At 43.7% G+C, this 22,160-nt stretch overlaps 1 protein-coding gene across 1 annotated transcript in view; it reads left to right on the forward strand.

Annotated features, from left to right (window-relative positions):
• Positions 1–22,160, forward strand: part of DUSP22 (dual specificity phosphatase 22) — a 95,226-nt gene that overhangs the window by 65,475 nt on the left and 7,591 nt on the right. The window contains exons 5-6 of the mRNA XM_069730749.1: positions 10,539–10,613; positions 11,881–12,052. Coding sequence (XP_069586850.1) covers positions 10,539–10,613; positions 11,881–12,052 — 247 coding nt within the window. The remainder of the gene's footprint in view (positions 1–10,538; positions 10,614–11,880; positions 12,053–22,160) is intronic.

Genomic DNA, 22,160 nt, shown 5'->3' on the forward strand with positions numbered 1-22,160 from the left:
TTTCCTATAGGTGGCACTAGACTTCTAGTCTTTTTCCTCTCTGAAGAGACAATTTGCATATTTCTCAGATGAGCATTGCGGCTTAGGTCTCCTTACCTGGACATGTCATCTTAACATGTCACTCTCCGCAAGGAGAAACGTTACGCCTTGGATCCCCAAGAGATCATAATGTAATGTTTGTCATGGTTGAGTCACAGCTCAAAATATCTATGCACAATGCCAAGCATCAGCTACAATGGTAGAAAGCACATTGCACCTGGACCTTAGAGCTGTGAAAATATGTAATCTTAAGTAATGAATCACTTTTCACTATCTGACAGTCTGATGGATCTCTATTGGTGTACTGCCCAAAGAAAGCGGCATACTGTAGGAATGGGAGGAGAATGTTGGAGTAATGGTATGGGGGTATTCTTAGGTTTTCAGATTAGTCCCTTATTTCCTATTGAAGGGTTGTGTTGATTCTACAGAATGCAAATATATTTTGGCTCAAGAATTGGTGTAGGAAGGAGGGGTTTGGGTTTCTGCAGAACTGGGCTGACTTCTCAGTTGACTACAGGTTCTGTGCTAGGGACGGGTTGCACCTCAATGGGGAAGATGCAGCTGTGCTGGGGGAGAAAATGGCTAGAAGGTTGGAGGAGTGTTTAAACTAGGGATTGGGGGGAGGGTATTCATTTTGTAGGAGGGGAAGATAGTGCAGATAGAGACGTGGGCACAAAAAAGGAAGTTGGGGGTGGCGGTGGCATGGGGGGTTGAGTTAGAACAATTAATAATTTAATAATAGAGGTACAGAGAGATACATAAAGTGAATGTATACTAATGCCAGAAGCCTCGCCAACAAAATGGACGAATTAGAATTAATGTTGTTGGAGCATAATTATGACATGGTGGGGATATCTGAGACATGGCTGGATGAGAGCCATGACTGGGCTGTTAACTTGCAGGGTTATAGTCTATTCAGAAATGACCGAATGGATAAGCGAGGGGGAGGGGTGTGTCTATATGTAAAATTATCCTTAACACTAGAAGTCCCAGAAATTTCAAGGTCCAAAGGTTCCAAAGGTAGAAATGTTAAATGACCACTCTCTGGGACTTCTAGTGTTAAAACCGATCCTGCGTGATAATATAGGTGAATCTAATGAAAATGTAGAGTCTCTGTGGGTGGAGATAAGGGGATGGGGAAAAAATAATAAATTACTGATAGGGGTTTGTTATAAATCTCCAAAAATAATGGAAGCAGCGGAGAATATCCTCATAAAGCAAATAGATGAAGTTGCGACTCAAGGAGAAGTCATTATTATGGGGGACTTCAACTACCCTGAAATAGATTGGGGAACAGAAACCTGCAGTTCCAGCAAAGGTAATCGGTTTTTGACAACTCTGAGAGACAATTACCTTTCACAACTGGTTCAGGACCCAACAAGAAGGGGGGCACTGCTAGACCTAATATTAGCCAACAGGCCAGACCGCATATCAAATATATGGGTTGGGGGGTCGCTTGGGGAATAGTGATCACAAAATAATAAGTTTTCATGTATACTTTAATAAGATGTGTACTGTAGTAGAGGTGTTAGGCTACGTTCACATTTGCGTTGTGCGATGTTGCGTCGGCGACGCAACATACAACGCAAACAAAAACGCACGCTAAAACGCATAGCGTCCTTTTTTGCCAAATTTTGGACGCAAAAAAAATGCATCTTGCTGCGTCCTTTGCGCCCCAACGCTTGCGGCAAAAAACGCATGCATCGCAAAACGCATGCAAACGCATGTCCATGCGCCCCCATGTTAAATATAGGGGCGCATGGCGCATGCGTCGCCGCGGCTGTGCCCGACGCAGCCCGGCAGAACGCAAATGTGAACGTAGCCTTACAAGGACACTAAACTTCAGGAGGGCAAATTTCCAATGAATGAGAGATGATTTTGGTGCAAAAAAAAAAGTACATAAAAGTACACAAAGAAAATGGGAGACATTTATTAGCATTCTGGATAAGACCTGTAATCAGTATATACCGTATGGGAATAAACATACTAGAAATAGGAGGAAACCAATATGGCTAGAGCGAGCTGTAAGGGGCACAGTAAGTGACAAAAAGAAAGCATTTAGAGAACTAAAGGAAGTAGGTAGTGATGAGGCATTAAATTAATACAGAAAATTAAATAAATTCTGTAAAAAACAAATCAAGGCAGCAAAGATTGAGACAGAGAGACTCATTGCCAGGGAGAGTAAGTATAATCCCAAAATATTCTTTAACTACATAAATAGTAAGAAACTAAAAAATGATAGTGTTGGCCCCCTTAAAAATAGTCTGGGTGAAATGGTGGATGAGGAAAAAGCCAATATGCTAAAATACTTTTTTTTCATCAGTATTTACAGAAGAAAATTCCATGGCAGACAAAATGATCAGTGATAACAAAAATTCCCCATTAAATGTCACCTGCATAACCCAGCAGGAAGTACGTCGGCGTCTAAAAATCCCTAAAATTGACAAATCTCCGGGCCCGAATGGGATACACCCCCGAGTAATGCAGGAATTAAGTTCAGTCATTGATAGACCATTATTTTTAATCTTTAATGACTCCATAATAGCAGGGTCTGTACCACAGGACTGGCATATAGCAAATATGGTGCCAATATTCAAAAAGGAGACTAAAACTGAACTCGGAAATTATAGGCCAGTAAGCTTAACCTCCTACTGTGGGTAAAATCCTGGAGGGCATTCTAAGGGATGCTATACTGGAGTATCTGAAGAGGAATAACCTCATGACCCAATATCAACATGGCTTTACTAGGGACCGTTCCTGTCAGACTAATCTGATCTATGAAGAGGTAAGTTCCTGATTGGACCAAGGGAACCCAGTGGATGTAGTGTATATGGACTTTTCAAAAGCTTTTGATAAGGTGCTACACAAAAGGTTGATGCATAAAATGAGAATGGGAATAGGGGAAAATATGTGTAAGTGGGTTAAGAGCTGGCTCATGGATAGGAAACAAAGGTTGGTTATTAATGGAGCACACTCTGACTGGGTCGCAGTTAGCTGTGGGGTACCACAGGGGTCAGTATTGGGCCCTCTTCTTTTTAACATATTTATTGTTGACATTGTAGGGGGCATACAGAGCAGAATTTCAATATTTGCAGATGACCCTAAACTCTGCAGGGTAATCAATACAGAGGAAGACCATTTTATATTACAGGATGATTTATGTAAACTAGAAGCTTGGCTGATAAATGGCAAATGAGCTTTAATGGGGATAAATGTAAGGTCATGCACTTGGGTAGAACTAATAAGATGCATAACTTTGTGCTTAATTCTAAAACTCTGGGCAAAACAGTCAATGGGTGGATGACAAATGGCCAGTGTCAGGCAACTGCTACAAAGGCAAATAAAATAATGGGATGCATTAAAAGAGGCATAGATGCTCTTGAGGAGAACCGTTTCTCCTTATGGAGAGTGACATACCATGTCTGGCTTGTCAAGGTAAGGAGGCTTATTCGCCGTGCAATGCTCCTCTGGGAAATTTAATATGCAAATTGCTTCTTCTGAGAAAAAGAGGACTTAAACTCTATAACGCCACCTGTTGGAAGTAGCGATCCTACAAGTCACACCTTGTAGGATCGCTACTTCCAACAGGTGGCGCTATAGAGTTTAAGTCCTCTTTATCTCAGAAGAGGCAATTTGCACATGAGGAGAACATAATTTTACCTCTATACAAGTCACTAGTTCGACCACACTTAGAATACTGTGCACAGTTCTGGTCTCCGGTGTATAAGAAAGACATAGCTGAACTAGAGCGGGTGCAGAGAAGAGCGACCAAGGTTATTAGAGGTCTGGGGGGTCTGCAATACCAAGATAGGTTATTACACTTGGGGCTATTTAGTTTGGAAAAACGAAGGCTAAATATATGTGGGGACAGTACAAAGACCTTTCTTATGATCTTTTTCATCATAGACCTGAGACAGGGTCAAGGGGGCATCCTCTACGTCTGGAGGAAAGAAGGTTTAAGCATAATAATAGACGCAGATTCTTTACTGTAAGAGCAGTGAGACTATGGAACTCTCTGCCGTATGATGTTGTAATGAGTGATTAATTACTAATATTTAAGAGGGGACTGGATACCTTTCTTGAAAAGTATAATGTTACAGGTTATATATACTAGATTCCTTGATAGGGCGTTGATCCAGGGAACTAGTCTGATTGCCGTATGTGGAGTCGGAAAGGAATTTTTTTCCCCAATGTGGAGCTTACTCTTTGCCACATGGGTTTTTTTTTGCCTTCCTCTGGATCAAAATATTAGGGCTTGATAGGTTAGGCTATAGGTTGAACTAGATGGACTTAAAGTCTTCCTTCAACCTTAATAATTATGTTACTATGTTTGAACAATTGGAAACTTCCAACTTTGTGCCAACTGTGTGGGAAAAACCTTTTTTCTTTCGGAGCATAAGTGTGCCTTGTGCTCATAAAGAGACCAATAAGGATCTGGTTTGATGTATAGGAACTTAAGTGCTGTGCAGAGTCTTGACTTCAATCCTATCAAACACCTAGAATAGGTGTTGGAACACCAAATAGGAACCAGACCTTCCTATCATTTGCCAGTCATTGCCCCATACAATGGTGTATTGGCCGAATGGGCACAAGTTCCCACATGCCCTGTGATTATATCACACTGACCTACAAAGCCATCCATAACCTTTCTCCTTTGTATATTTCCAAACTGATCTCTCAGTATCTTCCCTCACGTATTCTCTCCTCCACTCTTCTCCCAAATATCCCCATCCTCTGGAATTCTGTGCCCCAACACATCTGACTATCCACCACATTTGGATCCTTCAATAGAAACCTGAAAACCCACCTCTTCAAGGAATCTTACAGCCTGTAAAGACCACACGGCCACCTCAACACCATTGGAGCTACTGCAAACCCCGACCTACTGTCTCCTCCCCCATAATCCTGTAGAATGTAAGCCCGCAAGGGCAGGGTCCTCTCCCCTCTGTACCAGTCTGTTGTTGTTAGTTTGCTTACTGTAAGTGATATTTGTATTTTGATGTAACCCCTTCTCATGTACATCGCCATGGAATTAATGGTGCTATATAAAATAATAATAATTATATGATCCAAGTATACGCCAAATGAAATATTCTGTAATATGAATAAAACTGAAATCAGAAATTGGCAAAAGGAGGAAAAATGTTGTCAAATAAAACAATAGTAGTACTGGATGACAGTAAAGACAATGACTATAGCTTGTAACAATAAATTAATAATTAGAATATATTAAATATAATTGACAAGTCTACAGTGAAGCGGTCAGTCATAGCAGTGAGATTTTTATTCATAAATTTTCGAAATGGTCAAAAGGCATTAGAAGTAAAATTTCTGTTATCAAGTCTGATCCACTTTCAGTAATCTGTATATGTGCGTGTTGTGGAGCATAATATTATGGTATGCATCAATGGACTTGGGGCTAAAATGTGTCTGTGGTATTTTATTAAGTGATGTGTGACAATCCAATTTTAATATGCAGAAATAAAGATGTTTTTTTCCCAAGTGGATTTCGGTGCTGGACTTATAAATGCAAATTACTGTGGACAGGAACTTCATTAAGACTACATTCAGTTAATTTATCTGAAAGTTAATGGACTATATTTTCCTGTATTAAAACAATGTATTCACGTTAAATATGAATATCTTCAAAATGTTTACAGAAAACTGCCAAATTATCAAGACTGCTAAAACAAACCTTTAAGGGTATGTGCACACGTTGCGGATTCATGTGTGGATTTTTCCGCACAGATTCCAAAACATTCGCCCTGCATTTTACATGCGGATTTACCGCGGTTTTTGTGCAGATTTCACCTTAGCTTTTACACTTGCAGATTCCAATTATGGAACAGGTGTAAAATGCTGCAGAATCCGTAAAGAATTGACATGCTGCGAAAAATAAACTGCAGCGTTTCCGCGTGGAATTTTCCGCAGCATATAAACAAAAAAGAAAAGCGTAGCATGCAAACTGAAGGGATCACCACCAGGAGTATATATCAAAGTGTACCAATTTTATTGAACCACACACAAAAAACACTACACAAAATGGTTAAAAACACTTAAAATTTGCAAAAACATAGCAAAACGAAAGTCCCCCCAGTGGCTATAAAGTAGCCAAAGCATAGGGCATCCTATACTACCTGCCAGAAATACATCAGGTCTCCAAGATGGCATCCCCACAAGATCGGTAAGGGCAATCAAAGATGGTAAGGTTAAAGGGTGGCACCGGGCACAGGAATTTTCCGCAGCATGTGCACTGCGGATTTGGTTTTCCATGGGCTTACATGATTCTGTAATCTGCATGGAAAACTGCTGCAAATCCGCAGCGTCAAATCCGCAGCCAAATCCGCAACGTGTGCACAGACCCTTCAGGATCACTCCTTCAGGTATTTTTTTTAATTGCTCCCTCCATTAGCCATCAATTAAATGTTTGTATGTGTGCAATGTAGTGGTTGCTGGTCCCATTCTTCTGCCATTTTGGTAATCTCCTGCATCATGTGGCCACAGCTCTTTCTTGCTGGCTCGCACAACAGATTAATTCCTTTTTTAAAGGGTTTGTCCACCTCTCTGACAACATCTTCTGAACCACGTTTTCCTGTAGGAAAAGAATAACACTTGTGCTCACCTCCAGTGCTGTTTCAGCTTTCTCGCCACTGGTGTCATCTGATATTGTCACTGTGGGCAATCAGCATTGGCTTCACGGTCTCCTCCTTTGGACAAATTACGATACCTGAAATTTTAGGTCCATGGCCAAGAAATGTCCCATTTATCAATGTTTTGTTCAAATTGCCACTTATTTATCACTTGTGCCTTGTGACATAATAATCTCTTTATATAGCGCCAACATATTCCACAGCACTTTACCGTTTTTCCGCACATTATCATCACTGTCCCCGTTGGGGCTCACAATCTAAATTCCCTATCGATATGTCTTTGGAATGTGGGAGGAAACCAGAGAACCCGGAGGAAACGCACGCAAACACGGAGAGAACATATAAATTCCTTGCAGATGTTGTCCTTGGTGGGATTTGAACCCAGGGCTCTAGCGCTGCAAGGCTGCAGTGCTAACCACATGGTGCGCCATCATGCTAGAAAAACAATGTTCATCACCAAATTGCTCCTGGATGGTTGGAAGAAGTTTCCCTTAAATTACATTTAGATGCCATTATTTATTCATGGCTGTTCTTACGCAAAATTGTTATTGATGCCACTCTTGAATGAAAATAAATCCTGCACATAAATGGTCTCAATGCTGTTGACTCATGATAGCGCTCACCTTTTTCTTCTCTGGGCAATCATTCTTCCAGATGTCCTAAGAGTTTGGCGGGGGGCTTCATCAGAAAAAAATTACTTTCTTCCCTGTAATTCATGTCATGGTATTTTATTTCTAATGATGCCCCCTTCAGACTGTTTAGGACATTTGGAAGAATGATTGTCCGGAGAAGAAATGAGCACTATTCATGTGTCCTGTTGCTTTCAATCCAAGGGAGTAGGCTCCCTCAACACAGCAGTGAATTAAAAAATGGTATCTAAACATACTCCAAGAGCAACGTCTCTCTACAATCCAGGAGCAATTTAGTGATGAACAATGTTTCCAGCATGAGGGATCACCATGTTACAAGATGGCAAAGTGACTTGGTGAATAAAACATTTGAAATGTTAGCTCCATGGCCAGAAAACTCTTAATTTCTCGATTTCATTGAGAACCAGGTGGACTAGCAAAAGCACAGAAATTGTGATAAACTTCAAGCACGATTAGACAAGAATGGGTTGTCGTCAGTCAGTAAGCATGCTCCATAAACGTCTTGTAAAATAAGGGCGAACACTGTAAATATTGAGTCTTCGACTAAACTTGATGAATTTGTTAATAAAATCATATTAACAGATAAAATGCTTATAATTGTACTTCATTAACCATAGAAACCTCTGACTGCAAGGTCTAAAAACTCTGAAGCAGCAAACTCTGGTAACAAAAACCTGTCAGTCTAAAAAAAAAAAACTTTAGGCCACGATCGTAGATTTACATTGAGAAAGGGAGTTTTAGTCCACACAGAAGACTGTGAGCTGGCTGGTTACAAGTCACATAATGCTGGAAATGGCAGAAGAGAACGACCGTTACGTTGTATTATGCACACTTTGTACACACATTAATGATGGATTAACTGAAAGGGGTGATAAAAAAAAAAATCTGTCAGGGTGCTCTTTTAACCAGGGCTGTGGAGTTGGAAAGCCAAACCTGACTCCTCAATTTCCCGACACCACGACTATGACTCCGCCTCCTCAGCACTGGTCACCACTGATCATGTACATAAAGTGAAGCACAGATTCATCTCAACTAAAAGCCAAGATCCTTAGATCAGGAACAGAACAGACATTTATAGGACATTTCATAACTTTCCCAAATTCTTATGAAAACATTTACAGCACATCCTGCATTGTACTACTGTACAAAATTTATTATATATTTTAGGAGTCTTGAGTCGGTCCATTTCATACTGACTCCACCAAAATGGTCTCTGACTCCACAGCCCTGCTTTTAACTATTCGTTTTCACAATGGAGCCATATGAAGGGTTGGGAAAATTATGGTGTTAGCATTAGACCTTTATCCAGTTTTTCCTATTTAAAGGGAACCTGTCACCCCAAAATCGATGGTGAGGTAAGCTCACCGTCATCAGGGGCTTATCTACAGCATTCTGTAATGCTGTAGATAAGCCCCCGATGTAACCTGAAAGATGAGAAAAAGAGGTTAGATTATACTCACCCAGGGGCGGTCCCGGTCAAATGGGTGTCTCCGGTCCACTCCGGCGCCTCCTATCTTCATTCCATGACGTCCTCTTCTGGTCTTCACGCTCTGGGACAGGCGTACTTTGTCTTCCCTGTTGAGGGCAGAGCAAAGTACTGCAGTGCGCAGGCGCCGGGCCTCTCTGACCTTTCCGGCGCCTGCGCACTGCATTACTTTGCTCTGCCCTCAACAGGGCACAGACAAAGTACGCCTGCGCCGAAGCCGCAGCGTGAAGACCAGAAGAGGACGTCATGGAATGAAGATGGGGGGCGCTGTTCCGGACCTGAGACACCCATCGGAGCAGGATCGCCCCTGGGTGAGTATAACCTAACATCTTTTTCTCCTCTTTCAGGTAACATCGGCGGCTTATCTACAGCATTACAGAATGCTGTAGATAAGCCCCTGATGACGGTGAGCTTACCTCACCATCGATTTTGGGGGTGACAGGTTCCCTTTAAAGGAAATCTGCCATCAGGTTTTTGCTATATCATCTGAGAGCAGCGATGTATCACTTAGCTTACTGGATGCAACAGTTGTGAAAAAATTATTTTCCTCCGCAGTAGCATTGCTCTGAATACTAAGCCCTTTTTAATCAACCCCCCACCACTGACCACTTTCTGTGTACACTCTATATTGATAATCAGTAGGGGGTGGGTAGTTACATAGCGCAGTTAAGGTACCGTCACACATAGCGACGCTGCAGCGATACCGACAACGATCCGGATCGCTGCAGCGTCGCTGTTTGGTCGCTGGAGAGCTGTCACACAGACAGCTCTCCAGCGACCAACGATCCCGAGGTCCCCGGTAACCAGGGTAAACATCGGGTAACTAAGCGCAGGGCCGCGCTTAGTAACCCGATGTTTACCCTGGTTACCATCCTAAAAAGTAAAAAAACAAACGCTACATACTTACCTTCCGCTGTCTGTCCTCGGCGCTCTGCTTCTCTGGTCTGGCTGTGAGCGCCGGGCAGCCAGAAAGCAGAGCGGTGACGTCACCGCTCTGGTTTCCGGCTGACCGACGCTCACAGCCAGAGCAGGAGGAGAGCAGAGCACAGCGCTGGAGGACAGACAGCGGTAGGTAAGTATGTAGCGTTTGTTTTTTTACTTTTAGGATGGTAACCAGGGTAAACATCGGGTTACTAAGCGCGGCCCTGCGCTTAGTTACCCGATGTTTACCCTGGTTACCAGCGAAGACCTCGCTGGATCAGTGTCACACACGCCGATTCAGCGATGTCTACGGGGAGTCCAGCGACGAAATAAAGTTCTGGACTTTCTTCCCCGACCAGCGATCTCCCAGCAGGGGCCTGATCGCTGCTGCCTGTCACACTGGACGATATCGCTAGCGAGGACGCTGCAACGTCACGGATCGCTAGCGATATCATCTAGTGTGACAGTACCTTTAAGTAGGAGGCTCACACAGCTAGTCCTGTAATGATACTCTCCTACTGATAAAACACTAATTTATTGAAACAGCAGCACAGAGCCCTGTGGGTGAGACATTACTGGAATAAAGGTCTCTGCCCCTAAATCATGCTGCTTGCAGATTACATAGCAAATATCAGGACTGGGATATGTATGTCTATATTTTTGTTGTAATACTTTTTCAAAATGTTACTTTAAAAAAACGATTTTTTTTTTTTATTTAAGATGATGGATTTTCATACTCATATGTAGCCCGCTCTTGCCCTGGTAACAATGTTTTTGTATGGAATTTTCTAGAACACAACATTTTAAAGAAAGCACAACCTTTATCCATGAGTGTCGGCTAAAAGGTGAAGGATGCCTTGTCCACTGGTATGTGTCTTCAAACATCTACTAAATAATTGTCTAAGGGTCACTTCTGTCTGTCCTTCTTTCTTTCTGTCACGGTTATACATTCGCTGATTCGTCTCGTCAGCTGCCTGTCATGGCTGCCGGGACCAATCAGCGACGGGCACAGTCCGGAAAAAAATGGCCGCCCCCTACTCCCCGCAGTCAGTGCCTGTCGCCTGCATACTCCCCTCCGGTTACCACTAACACAGGGTTAATGCCAGCGGTAACGGACCGTGTTATGCTGCGGGTAACGCACTCCGTTACCGCCGCTATTAACCCTGTGTGTCCCCAACTTTTTACTATTGACGCTGCCTATGCGGCATCAATAGTAAAAAAATGTAATGTTAAAAATAATTTTTAAAAAATAAACCTGCTATACTCACCCTCTGTAGTCCGCTGAGCCGCTCCCGCCGGCCGCCATCTTCCGCTGCAGTTTCCGGTGGCAAAGATGGTATGGCAGAAGGACCTGCCATGACGTCACGGTCATGTGACCACGACGTCATCACAGGTCCTGCGCCCATACCAACGCTGGGACCGGAATCTGCCGTGGACTACAAGGGGCCTTCGGAAAGGTGAGTATATGTTTATTTTTTATTTTTTCACCTGTGACAAACCTGGCTGGGCAATATACTACGTGACTGGCCAATATACTACGTGGCTCTGTGCTGTATACTACGTCACTCGGCAATATACTACGTCACTGGGCAATATACTACGTGACTTTGTGCTGTATACTATGTCGCTGTGCGATATACTACGTAACTGGCCAATATACTACGTGGCTGGGCAATATACTACGTGGCTGGGCAATATACTACGTGGCTGGGCAATATACTACGTGGACATGCATATTCTAGAATACCCGATGCGTTAGAATCGGGCCACCATCTAGTAATCTATATTTTATTATTTTGATTTTCACCATTGTTCATTTGGTAGACTTTTAGTGCCCTAAGAATAGCAATCCAAGGTCCAGATTTGACTTTTTCCATGTCCTACATTCATCACACAACTCCTCCTCTTTTATTTATAATTGCCCATACTTGAATGCTGTTTATATTTTATTTCAGAGACTTTACCAGGGGTGAAACTGTATTTGATAGATTTGGTGCAATTGGGTGAACATGGCAATACACTGAAGCGCAAAGCTGCTGCGTGCGTGATTAAAAATTAATTGTACCTTAGAAGAAGCCCTGCATGATCACATGTAATATGATTTATGAAATTTACAGAGTTATTTCTTTTACAGTTTGGCAGGTGTTTCCAGAAGTGTTACCTTGGTGGTAGCCTATGTCATGACAATCACAGATTTGGGGTGGGAAGATGCACTAGCTGCTGTTAGGGGTGCAAGAACATGTGCCAACCCAAACATGGGTTTTCAGAAGCAACTTGAAGACTTTGGGAAATGTGATGTTCATCATGTAAGTAAACATAACATGTATTCATAAAATATTGGAAAACTAACACAGGGTTTCCAATAAATGGCTTGGGTGAATGCTAAATTTTTTTAAAAATTACTTTTAACATGAAGTAGTGGAATCATTTATTGTATAGAAAATACAAACTGAAGTCCGTGGGCCACTTTAGTCGACTGTTGAACTGTATGTTTAGATGCTGACTCATTTCTACTAAACAAAAGAATCCACTTTAAGACGCAAATAATTTGCTTCCCCTACCTCATTATTAAATTCTTTCTAAATGACTGAATTACGGTAGTTCCTTATCCCTAAAATACATGTTTCTGTTAAGTATCAGGGACAGTTCCCACTTTTGGCATGTTAAACTGCCTACCTGATGGTAAAGGGGCTTTATTCTTTATTTATAGCTAATTTGGAATGGGAGTACAGATAGAGGTGGGGGATACTCCCAACATGCATAATGGGACAAAACAGATGGCAATGAACAGACCAAAATATTTTAAACATACAAATAAGTAGGTATTACAAAGCTAATAAACTGCAGCAGGGAGCAAACCCCCAAGTCTTTACATATATTTTCTTGATTTTTTTTACAGAGCAGTGTCAAAACATCTAAAGGAAACAATGAAAGCTGGTAAAAGAAAAAAAAATGAGGGGAGAGAGAAAAGTCCACGGAGGGGGTTTCTTGTTACCCTAAAATGGGGTATGTCGGTTCCTTTGTTGAAACAAAGGGCCATATAGTGGAGGAAAAATAATGTATCAACCCGCTGAGTCTCCCATGATGGACGAGTATTCTTTCATGAGTTCATCTTAGAGAACCAGTGTGCAATAGGAGGGGGACCTTATTTGTCCAAAGTAAAGAGATGCAGGATATAGCCTTAATATTTAGGTGGTTCAAGATCGAGCATTTGTTAGAATGTACAGGAATATCATAGAGATGCAGCTGGAATAGTGCCAGACCCAAATCCACGGTCAGGTCAGTAATCTTAGGAATAACTCTCTGGACTGTGTCCCAGAAACAAGAATGCACTCTGTAAGACAAAAAGATATGACGAAACGAGCTAGGGTTTTCTCCCCCTGCTTTCCATTTTTGTAATTCTCTCCATTGCGCAGATATTTGCTTCTAACCTTTAGAGTACCTAATATGCCAATTCCCTTTAACCAAGGAAAAATGCCTCCCAGAGAAGGTGAGAGTTGTCTTTTTTTAGGCTTTTTTAACCTGAAATTTTCTGCAAGAAATCTGCATGCTTTTTTACCGCGTTTTTAGTGCGTTTTTCTCTAGTAGCCTTCCACGACAGCCACCAGGAGGTTGTCTCCATTCCCTAATGGGGGACAGGAAGCACAAGAGGTTAAAAACCCCTCCCACCTCCCATTAACCAGTGTCTTTCCTGTCCCCCATGGGGCATGGAGAGGTTCCTGGTGCGCTGCTGCGGCGGCTCTAAGCAGAGTACCTGTATTAATTTTCTTGCCGGGCACTTAAGGTCGGGCCCCCCGCGGCTTCCTCCTGCGCTGTGCCTCCCGTCTCCTCGGGATTCTGGGACCGCATTCCCCGTCCTCCTGCGTCCTCTTGCGGGGATAAAGCTGGTCGGGGTGCCCGCCGGAGGCCTCCCTGAGCTCTCCGGCGTTTCCCCCTCCAGCGCGCGCTGTTCGGCGACTCGGAAGTCAGGTGACGCTCCACTTCCGGGTCGGCGCTCCTGTGCAGGAGCGATACAGGATGGATTACCGAACGGCGTGCGAGGCACGCTGCATCCTCGCACGCCTGCCTGGGACTCCGGAGGGGGAGGGGCGGCTCATTGCCACGCGCTGGTGCAGGCTTATTTTCTACATAAGCTGCGAAGACGTCTCAGGTAAGCTGCTGTAAGCATGGATACGTCTTGCCCTGCAGCTGCAGAGCCCAGCGCTCCCCAAGCCCTAGTAAGTACGGCAGAGGGGGTCCCATTTAAAGGCACATTTTTCAATATACCTTTTCTTACACGGCTTCCTCTCTCATTGCAGGGAGTCAAGCCTGGCCATAAAAACATTACCAAGCGCAAATGTGCCACCTGTAATGTAAAAATGCCACCAGATTGGGAGAAAAAGTTATGCCAACCTTGTACAGATAAAATCGTCAGAGCGGAACACCCTTCTTTGATTGATGAAATTCGCTCCTTGGTTAGGCAGGAGGTTCAAACCTCTTTGGCCACACTCGCCCCACCTCCACCGCCACCACCATCCTCACCTGGTCCATCACTCCCTAAAAAGAGGAAAATCCAGGAGTACTCTGAGTCAGAGTCTGAGGGGTCTTATACGTCTTCCTCTGTCAAATGGGAAGATGCGTTACCCCGTAAATCTGCGGAAATTAGGAAATACCTTTTTTCCTCTGAATATATTGAGGAATTGGTATCTGCAGTGAGGAACACTATGGGGCTAACAGAGGAATCAGTTCCTCAGTCTATACAAGACGAACTGTTCGGCATACATACTGAAAAACAACCCGGGTTCCCCGTCCATAAAAGCATAATTGATATGATTAATAATGAATGGGAATTGCCTGAGAAACGGCTAACAACGCCTCCAGACTTTAAGCATCGGTTCCCTCTTGAGGAGGACCTAATAAAATGGGACATTCCAAAAATTGATGTCCAGGTGGCTAGAGTGGCTAAAAAGACGGCTCTGCCGTTCGAGGATTCCTCCCAATTAAAAGACCCCTTGGATAGGAAGATTGAGAGCCTTCTCAAAAAATCCTGGGAAACGTCTACCTCAGCCCTCAGATACAATATAGCATCCACCTGCGTGGCCCGCTCTCTCTTCCGTTGGATACAAGAGTTAGAAAGCCACATCTCTCAGGGTACCCCAAGAGAGGAGGTACTGGACTCTTTGCCTATCTTACACAGGGCAACAGGTTTCCTTGCAGATGCCTCACTGGAATCTATCCGGGTGGCCGCCAGATCCTTGGTCCAGACAAATTCAGCCAGAAGAGCTCTCTGGTTAAAGATGTGGAGCGGAGACGTTACGTCAAAAATAAAACTGTGTTCTATTCCCTTTAAGGGTGACTACGTGTTTGGGCCCTCCTTAGATGACATCTTAGAGAAAGCCACAGACAGAAAGAAAACCCTTCCTGAACAGAGACCTCCCAGGAAGCGTTTTTTTCGACCCTCCCAGCCCCAGCCCTCCCAGGGTAAAGGGAAAGGAAAGACCGGGAGGTGGAGTTATGCTAAAGGGAAGCCTAAGAACATCCTTATTCCCCAACAAACACAACAAGAAAAGCAATGACTCCGATCCGGTGGGGGGGAGGCTTTCGAACTTCGTTCACAGTTGGCAGAATATCTCCAACAGCCCCTGGGTGGTGAGTGTAATCCAACAGGGTCTACTGATAGAGTTCGATGCGCCTCCTCCCAGGATCTTAAGAGTCACCTCCCCGTCATCTCGGGAGACTCAAAAGTTGATGATGGCTGGAATACAGGACTTGCTAGACTCAAGAGCTATATCCATAGTCCCGGTGAACGAGCAAGGGGAAGGACACTATTCCCGTATCTTCATGATAAAAAAGCCTTCCGGGCAATCTCGTATTATAATAAATATGAAAGCTCTCAACAAATACATAACCTACCGCAAGTTCAAGATGGAATCAGTAAAAACAGCCATCCCTCTAATAGCTCCTCATTCATATATGGCAACAATAGACCTCAAGGATGCCTATTTCCATATTCCAATACATCCTCGGCACAGGAAATACCTGAGATTTGCGGTCCAATTCAACCAAAAAATCTTACATTTCCAGTACAATGTTCTCCCCTTCGGGATCTCCTCAGCCCCAAGGGTGTTTTCCAGAGTCATGGCGGAAGCAGTTGCCCATATCAGGAGCCAAGATATCGCTATAGTACCATACTTGGACGACCTGTTAATAATTGGTCCTTCCGCCGAAGTTCTCAATCAGAGAATTTCCAAAACTCTGAACATCTTACAGCTTTTGGGTTGGATTCCAAATCTAAAAAAGTCTCAGCTATCACCATCAAAGGTGAGGAAATTTCTCGGAGTCCTCTTGGATTCAGAAGGTCAAAAATCCTTCCTACCAGAGGAACATCGGATGAATCTAATTTCCAAGGTCTCACACTTCAGGAAACAACGTTCTCCGACCTTGCGGGTTGCGAGTCTCTTCTGGGTTCGATGACGGCCTGTATACAATCAGTCCAGTGGGCTCAGAGCCAATCCAGAGTTTTGCAGGCGCACATCTTAGGGAACTGGAACGGGAATCCAAATTCCCTAAACAGAAGAGTTTACACTCCAGGGAAGGTAAAAGCCTCGTTAACCTGGTGGGCGATCCAATCAAACCTACTGAAGGGGGTCGACTGGGTGCAAGATCCGCTAATTACAGTAACAACGGACGCCAGTCAAAAAGGTTGGGGAGCAGTGGTCTCGCAAATTCCATTCCAGGGTCTCTGGAATCAGAAGGAAAGCTCCGGTTCCTCCAACTCCAGAGAACTGTTGGCAGTGGAGAGGGCCCTTCTGGCAGCCAGCAGTCTCGTTATAGGTCAACATGTCAGAGTGTACTCGGACAATATGACGACTGTTGCGCATCTAAAACACCAGGGGAGTCCAAAGTTCAACCAACTAAGAGCAATTTCAAACAGAATATTTTGCTGGGCAGAGAAACATCTCCTCTCACTTTCAGCGATACACCTCAAGGGGTCGGTGAACGTTCAGGCAGATCGCTTAAGTCGTCACGTCTTGCATCCAGGAGAGTGGAGCCTGAAGGCGGACGTTTTCAAAATGTTGACAGACAGGTGGGGTCTTCCCGATATAGACCTTCTAGCGTCCAGCCAGAATGCACAAGTCGAGAACTACTTCTCCCTAAACCCCAAGGACAGGTCTCAAGGAGTAGACGCCTTTGCTCATACTTGGAGGTTCCATCTAGCATACGGGTTTCCTCCAATACCGTTACTTGCGAAGACCCTCCGGAAGATCCGGGACGATCAGGTCCAGACTATCTTAGTAGCTCCAGCATGGCCGAAGAGGAGCTGGTACCACCTCATCGAAGAACTGAAGGTGGACGGTCCAGTCTTTCTTCAAGTATCAGAAGATCTCCTCTGCCAGGGCCCCTTTTATCATCCAGAACCACAGAAGTTCAAACTGGCAGCCTGGCTATTGAAGCCCAGGTACTAAGAGCTAGGGGCCTTTCAGAGTCGGTAATATCTACTCTACAGAAATCTAGAAAACCTATTACCAATGCCATATATGGCAAAATCTGGAATAGATTCTCCTCGTGGTGTCATCCTCATAAACCTGACCCTTTTCATCCTAATATTTCACAAATTTTAGATTTTTTACAAAAAGGATTAGAGTTGGGGCTGAAGCCAAGTACCTTGAAAGTTCAAGTGTCAGCCTTAAGTTCCGTCTTTGATCGGGACCTTGCGGGTCATCGTTGGATAAAGAGGTTTATGGTCGCGGCATCAAGACATTGTCCAAGAAGACAAATTTTCGTGCCATCGTGGGACTTAAACATAGTCCTAAAAGGTCTTACGGCTCCTCCATTTGAGCCATTATCATCTTGTTCCTCGCAACTTCTGTCCTACAAGACGGCCTTCTTGGTTGCAATTTCTACCGCAAGAAGAGTAGGGGAAATACAAGCCCTTTCAATAAGAGAACCTTATCTTACCATAAGAGATGATTCCATTGTGTTCCGTCCAGATCCTTGTTTCCTACCGAAAGTAGTGTCAGAATTTCATCGATCACAGGATATAGTCCTCCCATCGTTCTGTCACAATCCTTCAAATCCGGAAGAACACAGATTCCATACTTTGGATGTACGACGTATAGTGTTATATTACTTAGAACATACTAAATCATTTAGAATTGACAAAAATCTCTTCGTTCATCTTTCTGGCAGAAACAAAGGCAAGAAGGTAGCGAAGAGTACCATTGCCAACTGGATAAAAAAGGCCATTTCTGAAGCATACTCAACTCAGAATATTGCTGTTCCTGCGGGCCTAAAAGCCCATTCCACCAGATCTACTTCTGTCTCTTGGGCTGAAAGGGCTGGCGCTTCATCGGAGCAGATTTGCAGGGCAGCAACATGGTCTTCCCTACACACTTTTACTAAGCATTATAGATTGGACTTCTGGTCCAATCGGGATCTTGCTTTTGGCCGAAAGGTTCTTCAAGCTCCCTAAATACAGAATTGGTTGGCATTCCTCCTGGTGGCTGTCGTGGAAGGCTACTAGAGAAAATAGAATTATTCTTACCGTTAATTCGGTTTCTAGGAGCCTTCCACGACAGCATTAATTCCCTCCCGATGTTCTTGGATATTTTTCTGAGAACCTAAAGGTAACCGGTGCTATGGGTTCTGTTGTAAGTCACTGGTTAATGGGAGGTGGGAGGGGTTTTTAACCTCTTGTGCTTCCTGTCCCCCATTAGGGAATGGAGACAACCTCCTGGTGGCTGTCGTGGAAGGCTCCTAGAAACCGAATTAACGGTAAGAATAATTCTATTTTTTTGCGGATTTTTCCGGACATTTCCCAATGCATTATATAGTGAAACATCCGCAAAACTAATGAACATGCTGCGGTTTTTACCGCGATGCGGTTTTTTTTCGCGGAAAAAAAACGCATGTGCACAAAAATTGCGGCCTTCATTCTAAATGATGGGATGCATAATGTATGCTTTTTTTGTGGTTTTATAGCGTTTTTATAGCGAAAAAATGCGAAAAATCAGCAAGTGTCATCTTGTAAGACTGTGTCTAACCTTATTACACTGAGATCTCCTTGCATTTACTGTTATTACGGGGAGGAAAAGGACAAACACAGATGGGGCAGGAGGTGGGAATTTCATGTTTTTTTTAGAATGGGGATGTGGGTTACTCATTTCTACTAAAAAGCTGAATGATGGAAGAAGAGAGCTGCGCTGTAACATTATATACTGCACTCTTTATCGATCTGTCACGTAGGGACTGTGGATAATTATCCAATAGGTTGAACTAGAGGCGCCCTAGTCTATCCTTGCCCCCCAGATTACTCCTGAAGGTGGAGACATCGGTTGTCATGTGCCTTGCTATACTCCTATATTAATACTTATTTGTTCCATACCCCACCCATGGAGATGTGAGGCCGAAGTGTTAAGGATAACACTAACTTACCAAACAAGGAAAGACTGATGTGGATTAATGAAAACTGCAATCATACAAAATACCCTCCCCAAACAGAGTGGGACGTAAGGGAGTTAAAGGAAGGAGAAACCAAATTGAGGATGAGGATGGACACACAAATTTGTGTGTCCATCCTCAACAATCTCCTGGACAACTCTCCAAGTGCCTACTCCAAACACTAACTTCACCTCCAACTCCTCCTAACAAGGCAGTAAGAACTATCACTGGCATTTCTCAAACGAACATATATACTGTAGCAGAGGGGAGTGGCAAACACTGAACAGCTGATACAATCCAGGTGGGAGAGCTCCAGGAGATCAACTGAACTTCATAACCCTTGCACTGCCAGCAAGGAAACAAATTGCAATGTTTAAGAAGATGGTGAAGCAGTTCGAATCGGTGCAGGAGTTTGTGAAACCAGACGCCGCCAATTTCTGGCCCCTCTCTGTCCCGGTATCACCTTGACACTATCCTTGGCATCGGAGAATAATTCACTGATAAAATGAGGGAGTGAGGAGATCTCATTGTGATAACGATAGACAACATAACGTAGCCACATCACACTTAAAAAGCCAGTTCTGCCCTTCTCTTGAGGCATTTGCTTTTTCTTTTTTTTTTTTTTTACTTTTGTGACGCTGCCTGCTTATGATTGGGAAAAGTCAACAGAGGAAAAAGTAAGCTTTCTCCGAGAAGAATTTTTGTTAGCATGTTGGGTGTCCCAAACTTAAAGTAATAACTCTGCAACAAAGAGAAGAAATAAAAAAAACTGTTTTATTCAGCTTTGCAGCCCCTTTATCATAAGGGAACCAGTTTAACATGCCAAAAGTGATGAAAGGTCCCCTTTAAACACCTGTATGTGGGGCGCAGTAATCAATCATTCCCCTACGTCCACAGCAGCACAATATGGGGTTACCATGCCCCTGCGCGCTAACAGGACAAAGTGGAATATTTAATGATTTTTAGTAGTCCCACCTCCTCATCTCCCCCAGGATAAAGGGGGAAGCATCCCAGAAGCCATCAGTTTTTTTACTTTGTCCAGGTTATCGGCTACTCATATCCGAGGGAGGCAGAATGTCCTGTCCGACAAATTCAGTCGGAATCTATTTATTCCGGGAGAATGGTTACTGAATCCAGATGTGTTCAGACTCATTTCACTAAGGTAGTCACCCAGAAATCAACCTGATGGCGACTAGCGAGAATGCCAAGACTGAATTTCTTCTCCCAATGGCTGTAGACGCCTTGACAATTCCATGGAGTTTCAGACTGGCTTATATTTATCCGCCAACTTCCATGATTCCAAGGGTATTGATAAAGATCAGGCAAGATTAAGTGTCTGTCATAGCCATCCTACCGTTCTGGCTAGAGAGATCGTGGTTCACTTCTCATGACAATGAGCCAGGGCCAGTTCAGGGGCCGGTTCTGTGTCAGACCCTGAGCGCTCTCAATCTGACAGCATGGAGGTTGGCCGCCCCTATTGAAAACTAAGGGTTGCGAATAGGGTGTTGGATTCGCTAGCTCACTCTAGGAGTGATACAACCAACAGGTCCAACGCAAGGATAAAGCAAATCTTTTCCTCTCGGTGCTCAAGAAGATCCATCAAACCTGGGGAACCATCCATCCCACAGATCTTGGATTTTTTGCAGGATGGATTTGACAGAGGACTTAAACCTAGTACCATCAGAGTCCAGGTTGCAGCTATCTCTGCTTGCCTTAGAAGAAACCTTGCAAAATCTCCAGAGATCAGGGATTATCTGAAGGCCATTTCAAGAATAAGACCTCAAATTTCTAAACCAGTTACCCAGTGGGACATTGGCTTGGTGCTCAAACAGTTAATTAAGCCACCATTTGAACCCCTGATCTCAGTAGAATTGAAATTCCTGACCCTCAAAACTGTTCTCTTGCTAGCAGTCACCTTGGCCAAAACAGTGAGGGAGCTACAGGCTATGTCCTTCAGGGAACCCTACACTATATTCACAGGATAGGGTTAATTTGAGACTTCTTCCTTCCTTCCTTCCTTCCTTCCTTCCTTCCTTCCTTCCTTCCGACCAAAAATTCCATCATCAGAGAATCTGAACCAAATGATCTCTCTTCCAACTTATGTTCCTGAAGCAACATCATCCCAGGAAGAAGATCTCTCTACTCTCGACATCGTAAGATGTCTAAAAGTTTACCTCGAAAAATCTTGGGCGTTCAGAAAGGATGAAAACCTCCTGGTACTTCATTGAGGAAAGTTCAAGGGGAAGAAGACCTCAATACCTTCCCATTCGAGATGGATTTGTAATTGCATTAGGCTGTTCTATCAAAATGCCAACGTTCCATCTCCCCAGTTCACTTCTGCCCATTCAACTAGGGCACTAACCAGGCTGAGAGGGATTGTGTATCTATTGACCACATATGTCGCTTGGCTACGTTGTCAACACCGATGACCTTCTTTAAATACTATACAGTAGGTTAGAAGCTTCCTCTGCTCCATCTACCACCTTTGCCAGATCTATTCTAGACTCGGTTTCAAGCCCTCCCAAATAAAGAATACGTGCTAGATCCCATATTGTGCTGCTGTGGATTTAGGGGAAGATTGGATTATTGTTTTAATCTGTTTTCCCCTAGTCCAACAGCAGCACAAGGCTCCCACCCTGTAAATTCTGTGTTATTAATGATGTGCTATTAACCTGATGGCTTCTGGGATGCTTCCCCCTTTATCCTGGGGATGGGACTCTTAAAAATCATTAAATATTCCACTTTGGCACGCAGGGGCATGGTAACCCCATATTGTGCTGCTGTTAGACTAGGGGAAAACAGAAAACTACAGTAATCCAATCTTGTTCCATATCCAGTGACAATCTGCATAGAAATGTTAATAACGTTGCTTTTGTTCACCAAAACAGAATTGCCATGTGATTTCTAGTCCATTTTCATCCAAAGTTGTGTGTTAAATATTTGAGCTTCCCTCCGCTGTTCTGTCGGCTCAGTTGTTTCACAAAAAACAATTCT

This window comes from Ranitomeya imitator, chromosome 6 (genome assembly GCF_032444005.1).
Source record: "Ranitomeya imitator isolate aRanImi1 chromosome 6, aRanImi1.pri, whole genome shotgun sequence".
NCBI classification, from domain to species: Eukaryota; Metazoa; Chordata; class Amphibia; order Anura; family Dendrobatidae; genus Ranitomeya; species Ranitomeya imitator.